This window comes from Panthera pardus, unplaced genomic scaffold, assembly GCF_024362965.1.
Source record: "Panthera pardus isolate Hobbes unplaced genomic scaffold, ASM2436296v1 HiC_scaffold_3, whole genome shotgun sequence".
Taxonomy (NCBI): domain Eukaryota; kingdom Metazoa; phylum Chordata; class Mammalia; order Carnivora; family Felidae; genus Panthera; species Panthera pardus.
The window spans coordinates 11,906,829-11,929,794 of NW_026526876.1; the positions used below are offsets into that span (position 1 = coordinate 11,906,829).

Genomic DNA, 22,966 nt, shown 5'->3' on the forward strand with positions numbered 1-22,966 from the left:
CAAGGCAGCCGTGAGGAAGGGAATAAACCTTTTTCACCACAGAACCGGCTGCCACTGGCAATACTGAGAGTCACACATTTAGGAACAGTCGGACCACGGACAAGACGGGACGGGCTGCCACCTCGGAGTAAACAGAGGACAGGGGTTCGAGGGTGGAGGTCCCCAGGGGCGAGCCGTCTTGCCCCTCCTCGGTGACTCTGCTTCCCCGCCCTGGCCACCCTGGTGGGTTTCTCCACGGGAAGAGCAGGCCCCGGGCCGGGCCTCCCTACCTGGACTTAACCCCAGCTGTGATTTTTAAGGTTCCCCCAAGCCCAGAGGGAGGGGAAGGAGCGAGGGGTTGTGTGTTTTGGCTGAGCCAGAGAACAGGTTTCCAGAGCACTTGGTGCCCAGACCCGGGGGATTCGGCGGGGAAGCTGGTTATTTAAGGCGGGGTCCGGCCTCGAGGCTCCTTCCCAACCAGGGCCCCCCCTCCCTGGCGGGGCTGCGCCCATGCTTAGGGAGGGTGTCCACGGGGAACCAGAGCCGCCTGCTTGGGCCTCTGGCTTTCATTTAAAAATGCGCGCCCTGTTTTGCCTGTAGGACACTCCCAGGGTGCAGACCGGGGGCTCCAAAGTGGTAAAAACAGTTCAAAAAGCCTCCCCTCTTTCCGGGGACCCACGCCCCCGTAACCTCTTTGGAATACGGGGTTCCGACGCGATTTTCTGTGGCCCAGCACCCAGACAGGAGGGCCGTCCGTCCAAGTGCATAAAAACGGTCCACTCTTTTAAACGCATGTTTTGTGGAGCCCAAGGGCACGTCGAGATCTTCAGGAAAACCCCACGAAGCCAGAAAGGTAGGCCCCCCGAGACCCCCTCGGGGCGGGCGCGGGGGAGGGCGGCAGGCAGGCCCTCCGACAGGGACGGCCACCAGACAGGGAAGAACGAACATGCCACGCGAGAAACGAGGAGCTCTGATCAGGCGGGGAGAAGGATGCTCCAGGTCCCGGGAGAGGGCGCACCGGGGACCGGAAGGGTTCTCTGGGAAACAGCCAGGCGGGCTCACGGACCCACTCGGGGCGGGGCGGCGGCACCCCCTCCAGGGAACAACGCAGCCTGCTCGTCTCCCTCCAACTTCAGCGCACGGACAAAACCGCACAAACCACTCGTCCGGGAGCGCGCGTTAACCAACGCCAAGGCGGAGGGGCGCTCGCGCGCATGCGCACACGCCCACTAACCCGAGAGGCGGGCTCAGGACGCCGCCTTTCATCTCCCCAATCGCAGGTGTGAGTCCTCCGGTTCCACAAAGGAGAGGGGGTGGCCTCCTGCCGGGTCCCACATCCCAGCTCCGGACCCCCATAATCACAGCACCCCCAGAACCCCAGCACCCTCAGAACTCTGCACCCCCGGAACCCCAGACCTCCAGAACCACGGCACCCCCAGAACCACGGGACCCCCAGAATCCCAGACCCCCAGCACCCCCCCAGAACCATGGCACCTCCCAGAACCCTGGACCCCCAAACCACAGCACCCCCAGAACCCCAGATCTCCAGCCACAGTACCCTGCTCACTGGGACTCCAAACTCCCCAGGGTCCTGGTGTTCTCTGTCTCTCTGTGTCTCTCACTCCCAGCCAGGGGCTCACAGGGCAGAGGGAACCTAACTCGGGAAGACACAACTCCACTAATTTATCAGTGGAGACTGACGGCAGGGGCTTCTGGAAGGAAAGGGGATGGCGGAGCCTCAGAGAATCGGAGTAAGTCTGCCCGACTTCAACGCAGGCTAGATTTCGGGAAGGACAGGAAGGCCTGGGGTGGGAGTAGCTGTGCCTACGACCTCGTACCTTCTGGGGAGCCCCGACGACCAAGTGTGGGAGGAGGGATGGGCACCTGCGAACCCAGGAGGCAGGGCTGGAGAGGACACCCCCAGGGTACCTGCCCCTGCCTACAGGGCAGCCGCAGGGCTGGGGGAGGGGGGTGCCGCACACTGGAGAGAGCGGGGTGGGGGCTGGGAGCCCGGACCCCTCCAGCCCCAGCAGGTCTGCTGGGCAGGTCACAGCAGCCGCTGCGGGGAGGACGCTGGCCACATGGGAGCCGCGAGAGGTAGACACAGAGCAGAAGCGACAGGGGCCCACGCGGGTGCCTGGACTCGGGCACAGCCCCGCCTGGAGGAGCCGGGCCAGCCTCAGGGGCTCCGAAGCAGGCCGGGCGGGTGTGGGCCTGGGCTGGGCTGCAGGAGAGCCCTGCCGACCTCACGGGGACGGCCCAGGAGGAGGGCCTGGGCCCCAAACCAAGCTGAGTGGCAGGCGGAAGGGAAAAGAGTACAACAGTTTGAGCCAAAATGACACGCGCCCCCGGAACGCTGGGATCTCAGCTCTATGCCCTCCAGGAGCCAAAACAGAGTCAGCGTGAGCAGCGCTGGGGAGGGCGAGCCCGGCCCCCGGGGTGGGGGGTGTCCCTGCTGCCGGGACGCGTGGTTTTGGTTTGGGCATCAGTGCAAAGCACACTGCCTCACGGAGCCGGGACCCCTTCCCATCCCCCTCCCTCCCCAAGCGGTGGGGCGACAGTGAGGGCCCCCCCGGAGCCCCTCTCTCAGACAGTGTGGAAGGTGGAGGCGGGGTGGTCTGAGGGGCTCTGAGGCCCAGAAAGCCCCAGGGCACAGAAGTGCAAGACAGAAGACAGCCCAGGAGTCAGAAACCGCGCACCAGTCTCAGCCGGGGGGGCCTTCCAATTCCGTAAGGAAGCCAGGGGCCCAGAGAGGGCGACGAGGGGCTCAAGGGCTCTCAGCCAGCCCAGCCGGGCCAGCGCCCAGGGCCGCAGCCTCCCCGGGGAGGGCGCCAGGCAGGACCCCGGGAAGAGGAATGGCCGTCCTCTCCGGCCGCGGGCGAACGGTAGGAATACCGAGGACAAGACGGGGACAATGGACAGCCGCAGAAGGACAGACCGTCAGCACCAGACCCCGCCACCCCCCCCACCCCCGCAAGGGCCGTGGACAGACACGCGGACACAGGAGGAGCCCCGGGGGATGTCCCCTCCCTCCCAGAAAACGGCCACTTTGCCACAGGAAAGCCAGGCCCGTGAGGCTGACCCAGGATGTCACGGGGGGGGGGGGGAAGCCGGCACGATGCCACTTGTCCGTCCCCCAGGCCGCCGGGAAGCTGCACCTGCCGGCGGCTGCTGATCCCCGGTCTGGCGGCTTCTCCCTTTAGGGCCTGCGTGGACCCCAGAAAGGTGGTCGACTCTGTCAGACCGGCCAGCTCGGGGCAGGCCTGCCCCCCAGGACTCCACGGACGCCGCCCCTGACGGGCTCGCGGTCCCAGGTCCCGCACGGGGAGGCAGCCGCGGCTGCGGAGACCCTGGGGTCTCACCCCCTCGTGGCCCAGGGAGCCGCCTCCCCGGGGCTCGGCGGGGTCCCTCCCCGCTCCGCTCGGACACCGCTGGACACACACGGGGGCGGGGAAAAGCAGGAAACGGCCCATCTCGGGGAGCAGCACCCCCCACCCCCGCCCGGCCCCGGCCCTCTGCGCACAGCCCGGCTCTCAGGGCACCGACTCGAACTTGGGGGGCCCGCGCGCCCAGCTGAGCGCGGGCAGGGGCCGCTCCTGGTCCTTGTCGGACTCGGGCTGGCTCTGGGCCCGCTCGGGCTTGGGGTTGGCGGGCGGGTGGGGCTGCTGCACGGACATGGTCCTGCGCAGGTGGTTGCGCTTCCGCAGGAACTCGGGCTGCGCGTGCAGGCCGAAGCTGCCCTTGCGCAGCACCATCCGCGAGCTGTTCTTCTTCGGGCGCGAGCGGTGGCCGGCCTCCAGCGTCGCCAGGTGGGCCGCGTAGCCCTCGCTCAGGAACTGCGGAGGGGGAGGGGACGGGCGTCAGCCAGCGGGGCGGTGACCCGGTCCCCCCCCACCCCCACCCCCCGCCAAAACCGTCGCCGGGGAGACGGGGAGCTCCCCGCCCGGCTCTGAACGGCTGAGCTCGTCCCTCTGTGCCCGCGGGGCACACCGTCCTCGTCACCTGCCGCTGAGATCCCCAAACGCAAGTCTGCGCTGCTGTCCTCCCTGCCCGTCGCCCCCCCACCGGGTCCTCAGGCCCTTGCCCCCCCCCCCAGAAGGGGGCCGCGGACCAGCAGCCTCAGCGGGACCGGGGCCCTGACAGGCAGAATCTCAGCCACCGCCCCCCGCCAGGCCTACGGAACCAGAGTCTGCACCCACGCAAGCCCTGGGGGCCACGTGTGTGCGTCAGCGTCTCCCGTCTGCACCCGCCGGTGGCTCCCACGCCCCGCACTCAGCACGCCCCCAAAGGGGTCGTCACCTTCCCCCCCCACCCCTCCTTCTCCAACCCGCTCTCAGTCCCCGGAACAGCACCCCCGAGCTGATCGCGCTCCCAGAAACCAGGCGCCACCCCTAGCCTTGCTCCCGCTCAGCCCACACCTCTGACCCGTTCATTTCCAAGTCCAGTCCCTCCGTCCTGCCTCCAAAGTGACTCTGGGGCCCTTCACCTTCCCGCCGGCCACCGCCTCCCCCTGCTTCCCTCCCCCCTTCCTCTGACGGGCCTTCCCCCTGCAGCCTGGGGACCGCAGGAATCACGACTCACCCCCGAAGTCCCAGCCCGCCGAGGCGCAGGCCGTCAGCCAGGCACTGCGGGGCCCCCCTCTCCTGCTCCCGCCCGGGGGGGGGGAGGGGACACCTGCTCTGTCACCTCCTGACCTTCACTTTTGCGGCGACCTCTGTCACAAATGCTCCTCCCACCTCAAGCCTCCTGGACAATTCCCTCGAACCCCCCAAAGCAGCCTTGCCCCCATCGTCTCTGTTCCTCCCCGGGGGGGGGGGTCACGACCCCGTGCCCCCCATCATCCATTAGGCCTCTTGCCACGGGCACTGCCGCCTGGATGACGGGACATCCGACGGCACGAGGGCCTGGCCCAGGACAGGTGCCCGTGGTGCACGTGGAAACGGCAAATGAACGGATGAGCAAATGAGCGAGTGGGCAAATGAACGGATGAACAAAAACGACTGAATGGACGGCAGACGCCGCCCACGCCGCCCCCACCCGGCCCGGCGCCCCCACCTGGCACTGGGCCTGGTACTTCTTGGTGGGCCGGCCCACGATGAAGATCTGGGAGGGCAGCAGACCCAGCACGCTGTACACGGAGATGTCCTTTGTGGAGCCGTAGGCCGCGCTGATTCTGATGAAACACTGAAACACAGGGCAGCCCGTGGCGGGGCGGGCGCTCACGGGGTCAGAGGACCCGACTCCGCGGGGGGGGGGAGGGGGGGGGCGCGGGGCTCCAGGTCCCGGGGCCACCCGCAGCAGGACGCGGCCCTGCAGGAGCTCCCCTCCCGCCCTGCCCTGCGCCCCAGTTCAAGGGCTCCGCCTGGGGAGGGAGGTCGGGACCACGCCACCCGCTGACCCCGTCGGCGTTCCTAGCTCACTGGGTGACGGGCAAAGACATGGACGAGGGAACGAGGGGCGGCTCTACGTGTCACAGGACTGGAGGGGTTCTGTCTGGGCCCGACCCCCCGCCCTGTGCCGTCCGCACCGCCCAGACGGGTGCGGAGTGCCTCCGTCCGGTGGCCGCGTCCCAATGCTCACTTCGCCCCCCAGCCCCTCGCCCTCCGGCTGCTCACCTTGAGCCCCACCCTCTGGTCCCAGGTCACGGTTTCCCTCCCTCCTGAGCCCCATCAGCCCCGGGCGACCTCCTGCTCGCGGGGTGGCCCACGAGCACCTCGGCCTCCCTCCTGCCATCTTCACGGCCAGCGGCCTCCAGGACCAAACCCAGAACCGCCCATCGGGACTGCACGTCCCATCCCCACGCCGACCCTGCCCCTTCCCTCCCGTGCCCGCCTGGCCACGCCCTGGCCCGAGAGACTGCTCTCTCGCCACCTTCCCGGTTCCACGGGCTGGCCACTGACAGCCGCTGGAGGGCCACGAAGCTCCAGTCCTGAACTTTCTTTCTGCTGCCCCTAGAACATTCTTCCCCAGTTCTACCTCCTGCCGGGGGGCCGCCACCCAGTCCCGAGCATGACCTGACAACCCCCCCACCCGATGCCGTTTTTCTCCATCCCCGTGGCCGCCACCTGGATTCCGGTCGGCCTCTGCCTTGCCTGGCCTCCCTGCCTCTCTTGTCTCACCGATCTGGTCTCCGCACAGCCACCAGGGCTCTTTCTGCAGCCCTAATCAGTCCCTGCCGCTCCCCGGCTCCCCACTGCTCTCAGCGGAGTTCACGGTCTTGGCCAAGGTTTTCCAAGGTCTGCCAACCCCCAGGCCCCCGATGACCTCCAGGCCTCTGCTCCCACGCGACCTGGGTCTGACCCTGTGCACACCAGCATCCTGCATGCCTGCAGCTCTAAGAACATCCGAGGCTCCCTTCTACCTCAGTGCCTTTGCACGTTCTGTTTGTGTCCGCCAGGCAAACTCCTATTCATGATTCAAGACTCAGCTCAAGAGTTACCAACCCCTGGAAGCCTTCTCTGCCCTCCCCAAGCCAAGCTCCTCTGCATGACAACAGGCCTTTACTAATCACCCACTGGTAAAGATTGACACATCTTTCTTCCTCTGGACCAGGGATCGGCTGACGTTGTTGCGAAAGACCAGATAATCGGTATCTCAGGCTTTGCGCTGTGCTGCAACCACACTCTTCCTTTGTGGCTCCGAGCAGCCACGCACACCGCGCCAGCAGGGAGCGTGGCCAGCAGGGAGCGTGGCCAGCAGGGAGCGTGGCCGTGTCCAATGCATCTGCCTTCGCAGGCAGTGAGATCAGACTTTTCGTACCGTTGTCGCATCATGAAATAGCATTCTCCTTTTGATCCCCGCCCCCAACCCCCAACCACTTAAAACTATAAACACCCTTCTCAGGCCAAGGTCACGTAGAAGAAGGGCTACCGGCTGGGCTCAGCCCCTGGGCCACAGATCACTGGTTCTCAAAATGTTACCGTCATTGAAATCCCCCCGGAGGGTTTGTCAAGATGCAGACCGCTGGGCCCTTTCCCCAGTTTCTGATGCAGCGGGTCTGGGGTGAGTGGGGGCGGGGGGGGGGCAGGGAATCGACATTTCTGAGCAGCTCCCAGGGGACGCCGTGCTGGGGCCACAGGTCAAAGCTCCGGAAGGAGAGCAGGTGCCAGCCCGTGCCGCCGACGCCACGACCCCGAAGGAGCGTGGCGGGCACCCGTCGGCTGAACGAATAACCGGGGTGCAGAGACGGAGTTCGGGCTTTGGGGTCAGGAGGTAAAGGAGGAGATGCGGACTCTGGGATCGTGGGGGAGTCACCGAGCCTCAGGAAGCCTCCCCGCCCTCCTCTGTCCCCGCGGGTGACAGTGCCCACCTCGGGGTGGGGGCGGGGGCCGTGGAGGCTCCCAGCACCTGCAGGTGGAGGGCGGGTCTGGCCTCGGCCCGCACTCACCTCCTGCACGAGGTTGCGGAGGAAGATGGCCTTCTGCCGCAGGGGGGTCGTGCACCAGCCCGTCGGAGAAGAAGATCATGCCCCTGTGGAAAGTTGTGCTGGCATAGCCAGGACACCACCCGCTGCTTCTGCATGTCCGGCCGCCCCGTGATGTACAGGATCAGGTAGCCCAGATCCTGCCAGTGCCTGCGGACGGACGGCATCGCAGGTCCAGCCCCCCCGCCCCGCAGCCGCCCCCGCCCCCCCCCCCCCCGCAGCCGTCCTGAGCAGCGCCGGGACCCCGGGGAAGGACGGTGGAGCCACACGCCGGGGGGGCTGAGCCCCATGAGTCGGGATGTGTCCCTGGACGGCCCGCAGGCACCGCTCGCCCACCACCAAACTGACCCCCGTCCCCGAGGCCTCCACGTCACTCGGCTTCCCCGCCGAGGACAGGCCACCTCTGCCTCCTCGGCTGTCCCTGTCGCCCTTCCTGCTCCCGCGAGCGGCCTCCCGTCCAACCAGCGACCGGCAGGACCTGACCCCTGACCCCCTCCTGCTTCGGCGACCTCCTCGACCTTCGCTCACATCCCACCCGACTCCAGTCCAACCTGGGCCGTGCAACCCCCTCCAGGCCCCACCCGTGATGGGGGGGACGAGAACTGAAACGAGGGGCCGTCCCAAGGCGGGAAAGGAGGAGTCCAGACATGACCAGCATAGTGCGTACTGGACAGAGGCCGTGGCGCTCCCCCTGGTCCTGTTTCCATGGTGACCATCGCTCCTGTGCCAAAAGCCGTCCCTGGCTCCCCAGCGTCCCGAGGTGTCCAGCCCTCCGTGCACCTGTGGCCCGTCACGCTCTACCCCCGACCATCGTATCACCCCGGCCACACGGGGCTGCTTTGCTGCACCCACGGGCCTTGAGCTCCAGCTCAAGCTGGGACCACCAGCTGCGGACCCCTCCCCTGGACGGCCTTCAGGGCTTCATCTCCTCACGTTCCCATCCCCTCTCAAGGCCCCCTCGTGCAGGAAGCCCTCCCAGCTTCCCAGGCCTCCCCTGTCTGCTCCCGCAGCACGGTGGGAGTGTGCTGTCTGTTGACCTCACACGGGACTCTGCCTACAAGATGCCAGATGAGCTCGGGCCTGTCAGGGGCTGCTGTGGCACCGGCCACCCCCGGCTCACCATAGACTGGGGGGCTCCAGACCTGGAGAGCGCCCTGAGGGGTCGGGGGGGATGTTCCATAATCCCACACAGGCTCAGACGCCACCCTGGGGACTCTGGCTAGTTCTGAGCTGGACCCGGTATTCTGTTTATCAGCAGCAGGGTCTGTGGAACACGGCAGGGACTCAGGAGCCCACGTGAAGACCACGGTGTGGGTCCCCAGGGGAGAGGACCACAGCCCCCCCCCACTCCCAGCTGTGGAAGGGGGGCGCTGACGGGCAGGGGGGGAAGACGTAAGAGGAATAAGCCACCCACCCTCACAGGGCGAGCTGGACACTTGCCAGGAGCTCGAGCCTGTCCGTCCAGGGCCTGTTCCCCGCAGGGGCCAGGGGCATCTGGAGGGCAGCTAACCCTGGGGTCCCCAGTCCAGGCTGGTCTGCTCTCCCCAGAGGGATCACTGCTACTACGCTGAGGCCCGGCATCGGTCCTGCTCAGCTGGAGTCCGGGTTAGTTTCTCATGCCTGAGACTTGTTTTCCCCGTGGGGCTGCCTTGCTCTCGGGCCTGGCCCTGAGTCAGCCTCACAAAAGGGTGGAGGCAGGGAGGGAGGGAGACAGGAAAGGAGGCAGGGATGGAAGGAGGGGTGGAGGCAGGGAGGGAGGGGAGGGGTGGGGGAGGCAGGGAGGGGGGCAGGGAGGGAGGCAGGGGTGGAAACAGGGAGGCTGGTAGGGAGGCAGAGAGGCAGGAACGGGGGAGGCAGGGAGGGAGGTAAGGAGGGGGGTAGGCAGGGAGGGAGGGAGGGAGGCAGGGAGGGGTGTAGGCAGGGAAGGAGGGTAGGGTGGGGGGTAGTCAGGGAGATAGGGAGGGTAGGAGGGAGGGTAGGAGGGAGGCAGGGATTGGGGGAGGCAGGGAGGGGAGGAGACAGGGAGGGGAGGAGACAGGGAGGGGGGTAGGCAGGGAGGTAGGGATGGGGTGGGGGGAGGCAGGGAGGGAGGCAGAGGTGGAAACAGGGAGGCAGGGGGGGTAGGAGGGAGGGAAGTGGGGAGGGAGGGGGGAGGCAGGGGGGAGGCAGGAGGGGTGAGAGGGAGGGATGAGAGGGAGGCAGGGAGGGGGGAGGCAGGGAGGGGAGAAAGTGGCTCCTCCCTCACTCTCCTATGGTGACACCCTTCTACACGGCTGCTTCCTGCCCCACCTCCGGCCCCGTCCTGGTCTGGCCTCCAAAATCCAACCACCCTGACCCCGTCTCACCACGTGCTCTGCTTCTTCCTGTCCTTGTCGCCCCGCGTCCTCCTTTCTGGCCTATCAAAATCCGTTTTCTATTTTCCTCTCGCTTCCCCACGTTTGCTAATCTTTGTGCAGCGGCTTGGACTGAACCCGTCCACCCCTCGGGGACTATCTCTGACTCCACCTCTCTCAGGAAGCCTGCCCTGCTCTCCCCAATCAGCTGTACGAGCTCCAATCTTCCACTTATCACTGGGCCTGAGTCAGGCTCAGAGGGTGGCCCCTGGGAGCCACGCGTCCCGTATCCACACGTTTAGGTGGTCCCTTCCCCGTGAATCCGGGCGGATCCTGCCACTACTCATGACCAGCGGAACACAGCAGAAAGGTCACCGTGACGCCCCAGGCTGGGTCCTGAGAAGGCTTAGCGGCCTCCAGCCGGGTCTCCACGAGACGGCCCAGGCTGGCCCCGCGGACAGAGAGCGGGCCCGGCCACCGCGAGTACAGAGGCCATCTCGAACCCGGGCCCGAGGGGAGCCTGCGGATGAGCCCCGCCCCCAGCCCAGATGGCCACCCGGCCGTGAGTCACGGGAACACCCCACGTGACGACATCCCAGCAGAGCCCAGCCCACCCACGGAACCGCGAGAGATGGAATGATATTCTTTTCGGCTGCTACATTCGGAGCCATTTCTCCCAGAGGCCACCAGAACACGCCGATTGGACCCCGCCTGGAGTCAGAACTCGGGAGCCCAGGCCTGGCTGGCTGCAGAGATCAAACGGAGGCGGGAGGGAGGGGGAGCTAGCGTCCAGACGGTGGCAGGGCGTTTCTCGGGGACCCTCGGTACACGTGACCGGGACTCCCCAGTTCCTGCCCCGGAGATTTGTGGAATTCCGGAAAAATACACGGCCCGGCTCTCCCGGGGCCTCTGGGAAGGGACGGGAGGGAACACTCACCGGACGACGTCCACGGCCCCCGGCCGGACCTTGGGGTCACTTCCCATGATAGACACGCTGGCCGCGAAGGACCCGTCGATGCTGAACACCACGCACTCCATGCCCCGGGGCAGCACCGTGAGGTAGCTCATCGCAAAGGTCTGGTCGCCCCTAAAAGGCACCTGCCTGTGGTCGGCCCCGCATCGCACTCAGCTCGTGGCCTGAGGCCAGGGGTCGGCCCGGGCCCGGCTCAGGGAGCAGCGGGCCGGTATCTCCTGAAGCCACAGCTGGCCAGCCGGTCCGCCTTCCTCTCCCCGCCACCCCGGAAAGCACCCCCAGGGCTCCATCACCGGGCCGGCCCGGCCCGGCTGGAAGGGCACCGAACGGCACGATCCGCCTGGGTCTTACCTGACGACCATCTTCACGGGGTAGACGCCCACCCCCAGGCGCCGGGGCCGCGGGACGCTGTAGGTGATGCGGCCGCTGCTGTTGGTGATCTCCGTGTCCAGGTGCACCCAGCGGCCCGAGGACGGCTCCGCCATCACCAGGATGTCCACCTGCACGCGGTGAGGGGCCAGGGGACGCCCTGAAGGCCGGGGGCTGCAGGCGGGGGCCGGGGGCCATTCGGCCGGCTCCTCGGCCCCCACGCCCAGCCCTCGGGCGCACGGACTTCGGGCCCTCCCCACCGCTCACCCTCCCGGCCCTGCTCCGCCCCACCACCTGGCCCGGCCCGGCCCTCGCACCTTCTCTCCGGTCAGAGCCACCATGTCCAGGGGCCCGTACATGAAGCGCCCCACCAGGACCTGCGGGCCGTCTTCCGCGGCGATCACGTCGTTGGCCCGGTGGTTCGCGGTGACGTTCTGAAAGCAGAGATCAGCTCGGCCTTTGCCACTGGGGCCGGACCGTGAGCTTCCTCCCTCGGCCTTTGCCACTGGGGCCGGACCGTGAGCTTCCTCCCGACGCTGTCCTCAGGACCGCGGGGCACACGTGTCCCTGCCGCGTCACCCCTTCGAGCCGTGTGCTGTGGACCCCGGCTTCCCGCAGATGGACAAGCACCCTGATCCTGACCGTCCCACGCACCCTGAGGTGGCGGCCGGGCCCCTGGCTGTCCTCCTCCCCGGCTCCTGGGCCGGACCCCTGCCAGGACGCCTCCCGTTCCGCCTTCCACATCACAGGTCCCATCCCACAGCCACTTACCGTGTGTCTTCTTACTGGGAAATGTAAACGCGTCAGAGCGTGGAGAGGTGCGTGGGGACCCCGCCTGCGCCCCGCACCAGCTACGGCCTCCCTGGGGTCCCCCACCCCCCCACACTGCGGATCATTCCGGACACGGAGTCGCTTTGTCTGTAAGCATCCAGGGTCCCCAGGCTTCTCCACTTCTGGTTTCAATTCGCCCCGCAGCTCAAAGGCCCCCCTCGGCCCCCAGCCTCGCTCCCAGACCGAACCCCTCAAGCCGGTGACCGTTCCCATAGGCGTCTGTCCCCACCCACCGAGCTCCCCCTGGCCGGGGCTCTGCTTACAGCCCTCAGCGGGGACCCTCAGTCAACACAAGCCGTGCCAAAGCACAGAACTGCCGACGCCAGGCGCCCACGGTGAATTCCGGATCCTGAGCTCGCGTCACGGCCGTGCCCGGTGACCTGTCTGTGGCCCCCAGTTGTCATGGGCGGGCACTGCAGGGCCCCCCCCCCCGACTCTGTCTGCCCCCACCTCCCAGCCCACCCGCTACGGCTGGCCCGGCCGCGTCCGAGAAGCGCCCCGTGGACCCCCGCCCTCCATTCTCACGGCATCTGCGTGCATTCAGCGGACCCCCCCCCCCACACCTGCACCAGCCCCTGGACTGGGCTCAGGGGACCCGGACCCACAGACGGTCGGGAGGGGGCACGGGCCACACCGCCAAAACTCCAGGGAGGAGAGACTTAACTCGCGGAAACAGACACACGGGAAGACGCCTGTGTCACCTCTCCGCGGGGAGACGCGAAGCAAAACCACACGGAGACCCCGCCTCGCACCCGCCGGGGCGGCTGGATCCCCCGAGAGACGAGGACACACGAGAGCCCGGAGCGTCGCCCACGGCAGAGAAAAGGTGCGAACCGCCCGAAGGCCCCACAGGTGACGACTGGGTAAACGGAACGTGTCCGTCCGCGGGAAGATCCTCGGCCGTCAAGCGGAACGAGGTACCCACGCCGGCCGCAACGTGGGCGCGCCCCCAGAGCACAGGGCCCCGAGAAGGAAGCCGGACGCACAGACAACACGCCGGGTGGTTCCGCCACACGGACGGCCAGAGCAGACAGACAGCTGGGGCCAGGGGCAGGGACCACGGTCGGGGACGGTTACGGGAAAGGGGCCTCTTTCCGAAGTGACGAAAAGGTCCTAAACTTGGCCGTAGTGGCGTTTGTGCGCGTCCGTGAACACGCTCGCGTCCACCGAACTGTCCCCCTTCAGCAGGCGAGTCGTAGACAACGTGCCCGTAGCTCAATAGATACGTTTGCGAGAACAGAGTGGATTCGCGGAGCACCGGTCCGTGCTCACGGTCCTCAGCGTCCACGTCTGGTGCTCCCACCAGACGGCCCACCGGAGCAGTGGCTGCGTCTGTGGACCCGGCACAGGGGGCCACATCCACAACGCAGACGAAGTGACACATACCACGCTCCTATTCATCCTTCAATACCCTACGGAGGCGACTCTCCTTCAGGGAAGCCCTGCCTGGTCTGCCCCAAGTCCTCTTCTCCGTTTTCTTCCTAATCTGCGCTTCCTCTCTCACCGCAGACACCACGCGGGGCCGTACGCACTCAGAGGCGAATCAGACCGTGAGCCCACGGTCACGGGCAAGACCCTGACTCACATCCGCGTCTCCAGAGCCTGACATACAGCAGCCGCTCCACCCCCAGCGCCCTGGACCCCGCCCTGGTGCTCCCCTGGAGCCGGGCCTTTGGGAACCAGCCCCCCCCCCCACCCCCGCGTAGCCCCGACCCCACCCCCACCTTCCCTGCCACCCGCAGCCCTCCCCTGCCACGCGGGTGCCCCAGCCCCCAGGGCACCCTGCTCCCTGAGACCGGCTGAGACCCCCACCCCCACCAGGACACGGTGCCAACGGACCATACCCGCAGCTTGACCTGGGTCCTCTTGCGAAGCCACTTCTCACGGGGGTGGCGGGGCTCAGGGCCGCAGGATCCAGGCCCGCGTTCTCCTTGACGGTCACGTTCTCGTAGCGCATCACCTGACGGCAGCCGAGCAGGGCTCCGGGTCGGCCGGGCCCACCCCGCTCCCTCCTTCCCAGAAGGCTGTCAGGGCCGGCAGCCCCCCCCCCCCCCCCCCACCACCAGCCTGGGACCCTCGGGAGGCCGGGAGCCCCGGGACCCGTCTGCCGCCATCCTGACAGACAGCCGGGGCCAGGCCGCGGGCTCTCAGATGCTCTGCCAGGGAGCAGCCTCTGTGCACGGCGTCCAAACCCGCGGCCCCCCCGCTCAGACCCGTTCCCTGCCCCGCTGCTCCAGCAGCTGGCCGGTCCTCCCTCCCACCCAGCCCCGTGGCTCCGTCCCTCCCCCACTGGGTCACGCCCTTCCGCGTCCCGAGGACGGACCCTGTGCCTGTCGGAGCCACGCCCCACCGGAAGCCTCACCCTGCGTGGCTCCCACCCGCCTGCTCCCCTTGCCCCTGCCCCACGCGGGCTTCCTCCAGACCCCGCCCCCCCCGGCAGCCCCCAGACTTTGTCCGGCCCAGCGCAGAGGCTCGCGCCCTCTCCCGGCTCTCCTGCACCTTCCAGGGCTCCTCCTCCACCCCCTGGTCCCCGTCCCTGCACTTCTCAGCCTACAGCGACACCCCCGACTCCCACGTGGGAAACCCAGATCTGGTCTCAGAGCTCCCAAGACCTCTGGAATCTCCTCGATGCCAGAGAGCCCTCAAGATGCCTTTTGTTTGTTAATGAGGTGGCATCTGGGACCCCACCCAAGGGGGGGGGGGCCGTGGCCAGGAGCAGGCCGCACGTGACCAGAGGCTGGCCCCTCCAGTCCCTCCCCCTGACCTCTGGGGACCCACGAGGGGCGGGAGGTCCGGTCGGATCGCCGGTGGCCAATGACTCGATGAGCCGTGCGGTTCGGCGAAGCCTCCGGAAAACCCCAGAGGACGGGGCTCAGGGAACTTTTACAAGAAGCTGGTGAGGCAGGGAGTGCGGCGTTTCCCCCCCGGGTTCTGGAGGCCGCCCCAGCGCACGGCAGGACCCGAGGCGGGGTTGCCGGACCGTCCGTCTCAGGGGCCGGAAGCCCGGGCAACGACCTGCACCCGGAACTGGCGGGGCCGACGCTGCCGTGGGGTCGGCGGGGTCACAACTGGGCTACGCTGCAGGATGCCCCACTGGCGGGGACAGCCGCTCGGTGGGGGCAAAACCCACCTCAGAATCGGGCACCGCGCCCGTCACCCGGGACACCCACCACTGGCGTCTGCCGAGCCCCAGCCTCCACTCGCCTCCCTTCGTGCTTCTCCGCCCAGACCCAAGACTCGGTTTCCCGCGCCCCGGCCTGGCCCTGCTCCTCCCAACCCCAGGGAGCCCCCCCCGGTGCTCAGGCGGGCGTCAGGCCCCGCAGCACGGCCCTCGGTCCCTCACGCCCAGATGCCAGCAAGCCTTGCTGTCGCCCCATCCCCGGCCCCCCGGGCCTCCGCACCAGCTCCCGGCCCAAAGCCGGGCCCCCAGGCTGGCCTCGTAACGGGCCTGGGGCTTTCTCTCTGGCCCCTCAAGCAGCAGACACAGGACTCCCTTCCCAGAACACGGTCAGGCACGAGCTCTCTCTTTGCTCAGCCCTGCGGTGGCTTCTCGCGGGACACAGAACAGAATCAAACTCCGCCCTTGGCCACCGACCCCGCCTCCCGGCCCCCTTCCCCCCCAGGCTCCCCCTCAGTCACCGGCCTCTCCGAGGACACCGAGACCCTCAGAGAACAGGCATTTATGACTCGTCTCCAGGCGGAACACGGGTCCATTCTCCTGTGCGGTTTCTATTTAATTTTCCAGAAAGTGCCACGCCGTTGACCAGAAGCCAGGGCTCTCCAGGAAACCCCCCGTGTGACCTCGTAACCCCCACGCCCTCCCAGGGCGCAGTGTGGCCCGCAAGACACCCTGTTCCCCAGAGAGCAGGACGGGCCCTCCCGAGGGGCCCGGAGAGGGACAGCAGTACCTGTCTCAGGATGAAGGCTACCACGTCCGTGGACTCCCAGTAGCTGGCGTGGAAGAGGTGGGGCAGGGCCACGGTGGGGAAGGCCGTGAGGACGTCGGGGCAGTACAGGGCGTAGTCGATACGCTTGGCGCCCCACCCACTTGGCCGTGACTGCGGGCCGAGATCCAGGTAAGGACCGTGGTGGCCCGGCTGGGCCTTGACCCGAGAGGCAGCGTGGGGCCCCGGCACAAAACGGACCCCGCGGTGAACGGGCCACTCGGGGCGCAAGGGTCCCGGGGCCGGAGCCCCGGACGTGACCACTCAGCTTCCCGTGAGCCACCAGCCCCTTCTCCTGCCTGTCCCCAGGACGAGCCCTGCAACCCGGTCCCCAGCAGTGGGGGCCGGCCCCGTGGAGACAAACGCCGGGGTCGCGGCTCGGCCCAGGGGCTCAGTCTGGATGGATTTCTTTTATCGCTCCAGCCCGCCCTCAGCAGCCCCGGCAGTGGACCAGCACCCGCCCCCGGGGTGGGGGGGGGGTCCCTCTCCCTCAAAGCAGGCAGCACCCCGAAAACCCTCACTCACTGTGGGAGACGCCCGCGGGGGCCAGGCTGTCTGAGGAGTCTGAGCTGTCGCTGTGTGAGCTGTCCCGGCTCATCCTCCGTGCAGGGCACTGGGCCCCCGGGGCCTGAAGGGACGGGGCGGGGGCGTCCGGGGGCGGTGGGCTGTCCCGTGAGCCGCCCTCCAGGAAGAGGCCGCTGTGGGCATGCAGAGCGTCAGCTGGCGGGGGAAGGTCGCGGTCAGGGCCAGGGCGTGTGTCCGGAGCTGCCTGCACCGGGCGGGAGTCTGGCCCCCCCGGTCCGCTCACCATCACCCCCGCCCCACGGGCAGCCCGCGCCCCTAACCCCCCGGGGCTCGACGGGGCGCCTGCACCCCAGGGCCCGGCTGGGTCTCACCTCCTCTAAGTTGTGGGTCCCAACCATCCCCTCTGTCTGTGGCAGAACTGCCGAGGGCACCTCCGGAGGCAGACGGTCACCACGTGCCCCTCCACGGACCCCCCCGCCCCGAGGCACAGAGGCCTGCGGCCGAGCCCGGGTGGGAACAGCGTGTCAGCCAAGGCGCTAGGGCGCTCTCCGGGGCAGGGCCTTGACCCGCCCAGAGCAACACATTTTCGGGTGCACGGGGGAGACCGTCCGTGGAAGCTCCTGACGAGGCAGGACTTTGGAAATTAAGTTTCCATTAAAAATGGGGGGGGGGGCTGTTTTTGGATCCTGAATGAGCCTCATGCACGGCACCCCCCCTCCCCCAGTCTGGCCCAAACTCCTGAACAGGCTCTGACCAAACCTCCTCATCCAGGATGTGGAACCAAGGCCCTGATTTCCCAGCCCCGACCGCCAACGCCGGCCTGCCCTAGCCCGTGCCTGGTTCACTCCGCGTCAGCCCTGGAGACCACTGGCCTCCCCCAGACCCACCTGCCCTGTTCCCGCTGCTCCTTCCACCTACAAGTGCCCCCCGACCCTCATCCTCCAGCTCTGCTCCGCCTGTCCAAATGCCGTGGTCAAAGGCCCCCTCTTCCATGATGCCCACCGGGATGACACATTCCCGGCCTGCACCTCCAGGGGCGAGGCTGGGGAACAACACCCAGCACAGACCCCTGGGCTTGCACTCAGGTCGGATGGCTCGAGCAGCGTGCTGGCCCCAGGAGCCCGCCAGGGGCAGAGCCTGGCCTCTGGGCCCCAAGACGCCCCCGACAGAGCAGGGGTGCACACAGGTGAGCAGCTGTTTCCGCCCCCTCCTCCTGCTCTGGAGCACGTGGCCCCTGGTCGGCGGGGAGTCTCGTCCCTCCTTCGGCCAGCGCGTGGAAAGCCTGGACCAGAGAGGGTGGCCCCGGAGTGCCACCATGGGGGCCCAGCCCCCGGCTCAGCACGCTCACACAACCGCCCCCCCTCCCGCCACCGCCGAGAGCCTACCCAGCAGGAGGGACTGCCCGTCGCCCAGCGGGAACCTCTGGTAGCGGGGCACGCTGACGGGCGGCACCAGGTGGAACTTGGGCTCCAGCAGGGGCTCCAGCCGCGAAGCAGAGGGGTCCGCGCAGTGGAAGAAACTATAGACCTGGCTGCAGGCGGGACGCATCTGGAAGCCTGAGGGGGACAGAGAGGACGTGGGGGAAGCCCCTTGCCAGTTCCTGCTCCCTTGGGCCCAGCAGGCTTCCTTGAGTGCGGCTTCGGGTGGCCCACCCCTCTGCTCAAGAACATGCCGTGGCTCCCTGCTACCAACAGGACCAAAGCCATCGTGCTGCCGCGTTTGGCATTCAGGGCCTTGCCAACCTGCCCCACCAGGAGCGGCGCTCTAGGCCCCAGGGCCGCGGCCCGCGCTCCTCTGCAGTTCCCCACCCCGGCCTGCCGGCTGCCCCTCTCTGTGCCTTTGCTCAGGCAGCCCCTCTTCCACGCAGGCCTTCCCTCCACTGTTTCCCCTGCTCGGTCTCCTGCAAGTCCTTCCGGCGTCCGCGAACTCTCCATGTGACCTACCAGGCAGACCCAGGATCTCTCAGTCGGAATCAGCGGCCCCTTCCCCAGCCGCTCAGCCCCCAGGCAGGCGGGAGACAGGGCTCGAGGCTGGCCAGAGCCGCAGAACACTTCTCCCCCCAGCCCGGCAGGTGTCTTCCCCGAGGCCTCCCCGTGTCCCCCTCCCCCGGGGTCGGGGGACTGAATGGTCCGGAGTCCGGAGTCCTGGGAGACCCAGGTCCCCTCGCCAACTTGGAGGCAGCGTGGGAGTCCGCCTCACCCCTCCCCACTTCAAGGAGAGCCCCTCCCTTCTCCGTCCCACGGTGGCGGCTGCTGGTGAGCGCTGTGGAAAAGGACTCTGAGAAGCCCTGACGTGTGGGCCTCGAGGTGCCCCCAGCCGCTTGTCCCCTCAGACTCACTGCTAAACCACAGGCCGGTGCACATCACCTCACTGTGTATCTCAGAGCACTGGGGGCAGGCGCTCAGGCCGCGGGCACTAAGGCGGGCCTGGGACTGTGCGGGGGTCGGGGAGGTCGCCCCGGCCGCAGGTCTGCCTGGGGGTGCCGGGGAAGGAGGGCGGCAGGAGGGTAAATGTGGCTTCTCCTCCTGTGGAGCACGACAACTGCCCACGTGGGGCATGTGACAGGGAGGTGAAACCCACCGGGGCTGGCTCACCTTTGCCCCACCCGGGGAGGCTGCCCCTCCCTCCCCCCTCCCCATGCCCCACCCCTCCCTGCACCCCCCCACCGTCCCCTAGCCGGAGGCCCCGACACCGTGCTCCAGAGACACAAGGCCTCTCAGGCCCCGGCAGCGCCACCCACCGTCCAGTCCCGGCAGCACTGTCCTCCGCATGGCCAGGACCAGGCCCAGGGGCGAGCCAAAGAGGAAGAAGTCGGACACGTCGAAGTCCAAGCGACCCAGGCTGACCTCGGGCGGCGGGAGCCCCCCGGCCGCGGGGGGCTCGGCCTCGTCCTTCAGCACGTTCGAGTGGATGCTGCCCAGGGGAGAGAGCCCCGGGAGGGCGGTCAGCGAAGGAGCGGGGGTGCGGAGGCTGAGCGGGGAGAGCCCAGCCCGCCGCCTCCGCGGCGGGGCCCAGGGTCAGAGCCCGCCGGCCAGCCCGGAGAGCTGACGGCCACCCTGGCGCGGGCCACCGGGGCCCGGCCGACAGCCGGCTGAGGCAGGTGTCGGTCGGCTCACTTTTTCTCCAAAGGGCCAGACGGTGAATGGTTTAGACCGCGGGGCCGTTCGGCCTCCGTCACATCTACCCAACTCCGCCGTTGTCACCTGCCGGCAGCCAGAGACCGTACTTGGACAGACGCTCGCGGCCACGATCCGGTAAAACATTTTCTCAGCTGGGCTGAGGGCCTAAGAGCACCTAAGCATCCTGCAGGCTGGCAGGCCTGCCCCATCGGGCCGGCTTCGCAAGGGCCCCCGGTGAGCTCCCGCGCCGTCTGCCGGCGGAGCCCGGCCTGGCCGGTACGCGGACCAGCCGGACGGAGCCGGTCCTGCAGAATCGGGCAAGTTCATTGTCACCCGGGTCCCAGGCCACCTGCAGAACCAGGTGCAGACAGCGTGCGCTTCCCTCCCGCACCACCTGCGCAGGGAGCAGGGCTTGAAGAGAAAGGTGGGACACACAGAACTGCCCCCAGTCCCAGCCCGGGCGCCGCTGCTCCCGAGAGCCGGGCCGACGCTGTTTTGGACCCAGAGCGGCCGCCGAGGCCTGGCGGGCAGGAGAGCCGGGCGCCCCTGGACCTTCCAGGTGGCACTTAAGTGCAGCTCAGAGTGTGAGACGATCCAGTGGGATCCCGGGATCTACGAATCAAGTAACTGAATGCAAATTCAACTAGAATATTCCAGATGGAGAAGAGAGGGAATTTGAGAAATAACAACGGAAAGAGCGCGGGCCAGTCCCCCCGCCGGCCGTGCGTGAGGGGTCGGGGTAGCCGGATCTGAGTCCTCGGGCTCCTTTCTCTCCCCGCGAGGACAGCGCCGGTGTCTGACGAAACTGCCATCTGTCCCTACGCTAGAGGGAAAAGCTGGCTGTGCTGAACCGGCTACCAGAAGCCTCCAACTTCTTGTCGCCCTCCGGATTTGGGGCCTTCTTAAAGGACTTTTCAAGGGTGAACCAGAAAAGTCACGACTTCACCCCGCAAGCCTGATGCGAACTGAGGCTGACAGAGGGGCTTCAAATAGTCAGAGATTTGAATGTGCGGGGCCTTTGATGGAAGGATTTCTCTTCGGGGAGCGAATGCACCCGAATGACAGCCCTACACATGAGCAAACGTTTAGGCACGCTGTAATTTCCCAGAACTGGAAGGAGCCAAGTATCCAATTACTGGGATGAAGGGAGCTGTCTGTCCGCTCACCCAGTGAAACGCTCCCCGTTAAGAATATTTACCGAATACGTATCACGTAGGCAAAGGATCAGAAAAGATCCCGGTAGAAGAGTTCTTTTTCCAAGGAAAACTAAACGCAAAGGATGTACAAAATACGTACAAAGAGGAAGACCCCAAAGCGGTCACAGGGGACCTATTTTGCAAACCTCCTAATGGCCCCGTGACACTTGCCACTTGGGTAAGAAAGGAGCGAGGACAGACAGGGCAGAGAACGGAGGGACAGCGCGGAACAAGGCCTCCTTTCCTAGGTGGGTCCCTTGTGCCCTGATGAGTGTGCCCGTAACTCACTCAACTCTGCAGAAGGGACCGCACCAGGGACCAGGAGTCGGAGTCCGGCCCCAGCTGCTCGGCGCTGGCCGTGTGATCCCAGGACGCTTCCCGGCCTCCAGGAGCCTCCACTGCCCCGTCTGACAAACAGAACGACCCCCGGAGCGGCTCGCAAAACACACCCGCATCCACTTTTCCACCGCCTTTTCTTAAGCAGCAGTGAAGCAGGCGGGGCGTAATTTTCCCTTTGCCAGAGGTTGACGCTGAGCATCCGCGACGCTGGAGGGCCGTCTCCTCTCTCCGCAAGTCGGGGCGGCGCAGGGACGGGGCGCAGGGCCCACGGGGAGTGGCCGGGGTCCCAGCCTCTCCGCGCCCGTCTACAGGCCTCCTGAAAGGGCCTGGGCCCCAGGGCCGGTCCTCGCCGCCCCGGACGCCGCGCAGGAAGGAGGACGGGGCCCGGGAGGCGGTTACCTGGACAGGAAGGCATGATGCTGGCCGATGGCCTCACAGTCGTAGGTGGAGGAGTCGCTCTGTTTCCGAGGCAACGGCCTCTGGGGCTCCGAGGCGTCCTCGTCCGGCACGCCGGAGACGTCAATGCTGCTCTTGCTGAGACGCTTGCTGCCGGCCAGACCGCACGCCTCGTCCGCCACGATGGGGGCGTCCTTTGGGGTCACGCAGAGGACAGGAGAGCACTGCAGCCACCACAGACTCCGGGGCCCCGTGTCCTCCCCCGGGCGCGGATGAACCCCTTCCTCCCCAGACGTCAGGTCAGCACTCTTGCGAAGGAGCGCGGGAGCCACCCGAGTCACCGCGGGGTTTCGGCCCGGGGCCACCCACCGGGGGTCCGGACGTAGGCGCCCGACCCCGGCCTAAACCCGCCCTCCTCCCGTAGGGCAACACTTCCGGGGTAGCGACCGCGTACCGGGGTGAAGGCCCGCCTCACCTCCCCAGGACAGGCCCCTCCCCGACCCCCACCGGCTGGCCCGCACCTGGGTGCTGCTGATGCTGCCCTTCCGGCTGCTGCCGCCCGGACTGTCACCCGAGGGCCCCGCGCTGTAGCAGATGGCATCGAAGGCCAGGAGGCCCCCCACACAGTCCCCGATGAGACACACCTGGGGCACACACAACTGGGGCTAAAGGCCCGCCCGCCGCTGACCCACCGACCCCGTACCCGGCCAGAGCACCAGTCCCCTGTCCCTGGCAGAGTAAGGGACCTGTCCCGGAGAGCCACTGACAGAACCCCTGTGGGGGATGGGTGTTCATGCTGGGTCAGGGTCAGCCTGAAGGCAGCTGTCAGGTCAGGGTCAGGGGTCAGACTCAGGTCAGGGTCAGTCCGAGGACAGCAGTCAGACCAGGGTCAGGAGTCAGACTAGGGTCAGGGTGAGCGTAAGGACAGCAGTCAGGCCAGGGTCAGGGGTCAGACTCAGGTCAGGGTCAGCCTGAAGGCAGCTGTCAGGCCAGGGTCAGGGGTCAGACTCAGGTCAGGGTCAGCCCGAGGACAGCAGTCAGACCAGGGTCAGGAGTCACGCTCGGGTCAGGGTCAGCATGAGGACAGCAGTCAGACCAGGGTCAGGAGTCACGCTCGGGTCAGGGTCAGCATGAGGACAGCAGTCAGACCAGGGTCAGGAGTCACGCTCGGGTCAGGGTCAGCCTGAAGGCAGCTGTCAGGCCAGGGTCAGGGGTCAGACTCGGGTCAGGGTCAGCCTGAAGGCAGCTGTCAGGCCAGGGTCAGGGGTCAGACTCGGGTCAGGGTCAGCCTGAAGGCAGCTGTCAGGCCAGGGTCAGGGGTCAGACTCAGGTCAGGGTCAGCCTGAAGGCAGCTGTCAGGCCAGGATCAGGGGTCAGACTCTGGTCAGGGTCAGCCCGAAGACAGCAGTCAGGCCAGGGTCAGGAGTCAGACTAGGGTCAGGGTCAGCGTAAGGATAGCAGTCAGGCCAGGGTCAGGGGTCAGACTCAGGTCAGGGTCAGCCCAAGGACAGCAGTCTGACCAGGGTCAGGAGTCAGACT

The 22,966-nt window shown here is 67.5% G+C and overlaps 1 protein-coding gene across 1 annotated transcript in view; it reads right to left on the reverse strand.

Moving 5' to 3' along the window:
- Positions 1-1,464: 1,464 nt before the first annotated feature.
- Positions 1,465-22,966, reverse strand: part of PITPNM3 (PITPNM family member 3) — a 73,685-nt gene continuing 52,183 nt past the window's right edge. The window contains 17 exon segments of the mRNA XM_053893017.1: positions 1,465-3,815; positions 5,035-5,163; positions 7,367-7,411; positions 7,413-7,448; positions 7,450-7,552; positions 10,673-10,822; positions 11,060-11,208; positions 11,395-11,511; positions 13,753-13,799; positions 13,802-13,868; positions 15,817-15,951; positions 15,953-15,966; positions 16,378-16,572; positions 17,763-17,933; positions 19,118-19,290; positions 21,431-21,621; positions 21,949-22,071. Of these exon segments, the coding sequence (XP_053748992.1) occupies positions 3,513-3,815; positions 5,035-5,163; positions 7,367-7,411; positions 7,413-7,448; positions 7,450-7,552; positions 10,673-10,822; positions 11,060-11,208; positions 11,395-11,511; positions 13,753-13,799; positions 13,802-13,868; positions 15,817-15,951; positions 15,953-15,966; positions 16,378-16,572; positions 17,763-17,933; positions 19,118-19,290; positions 21,431-21,621; positions 21,949-22,071 (2,148 nt within the window). The 3' untranslated portion in view covers positions 1,465-3,512.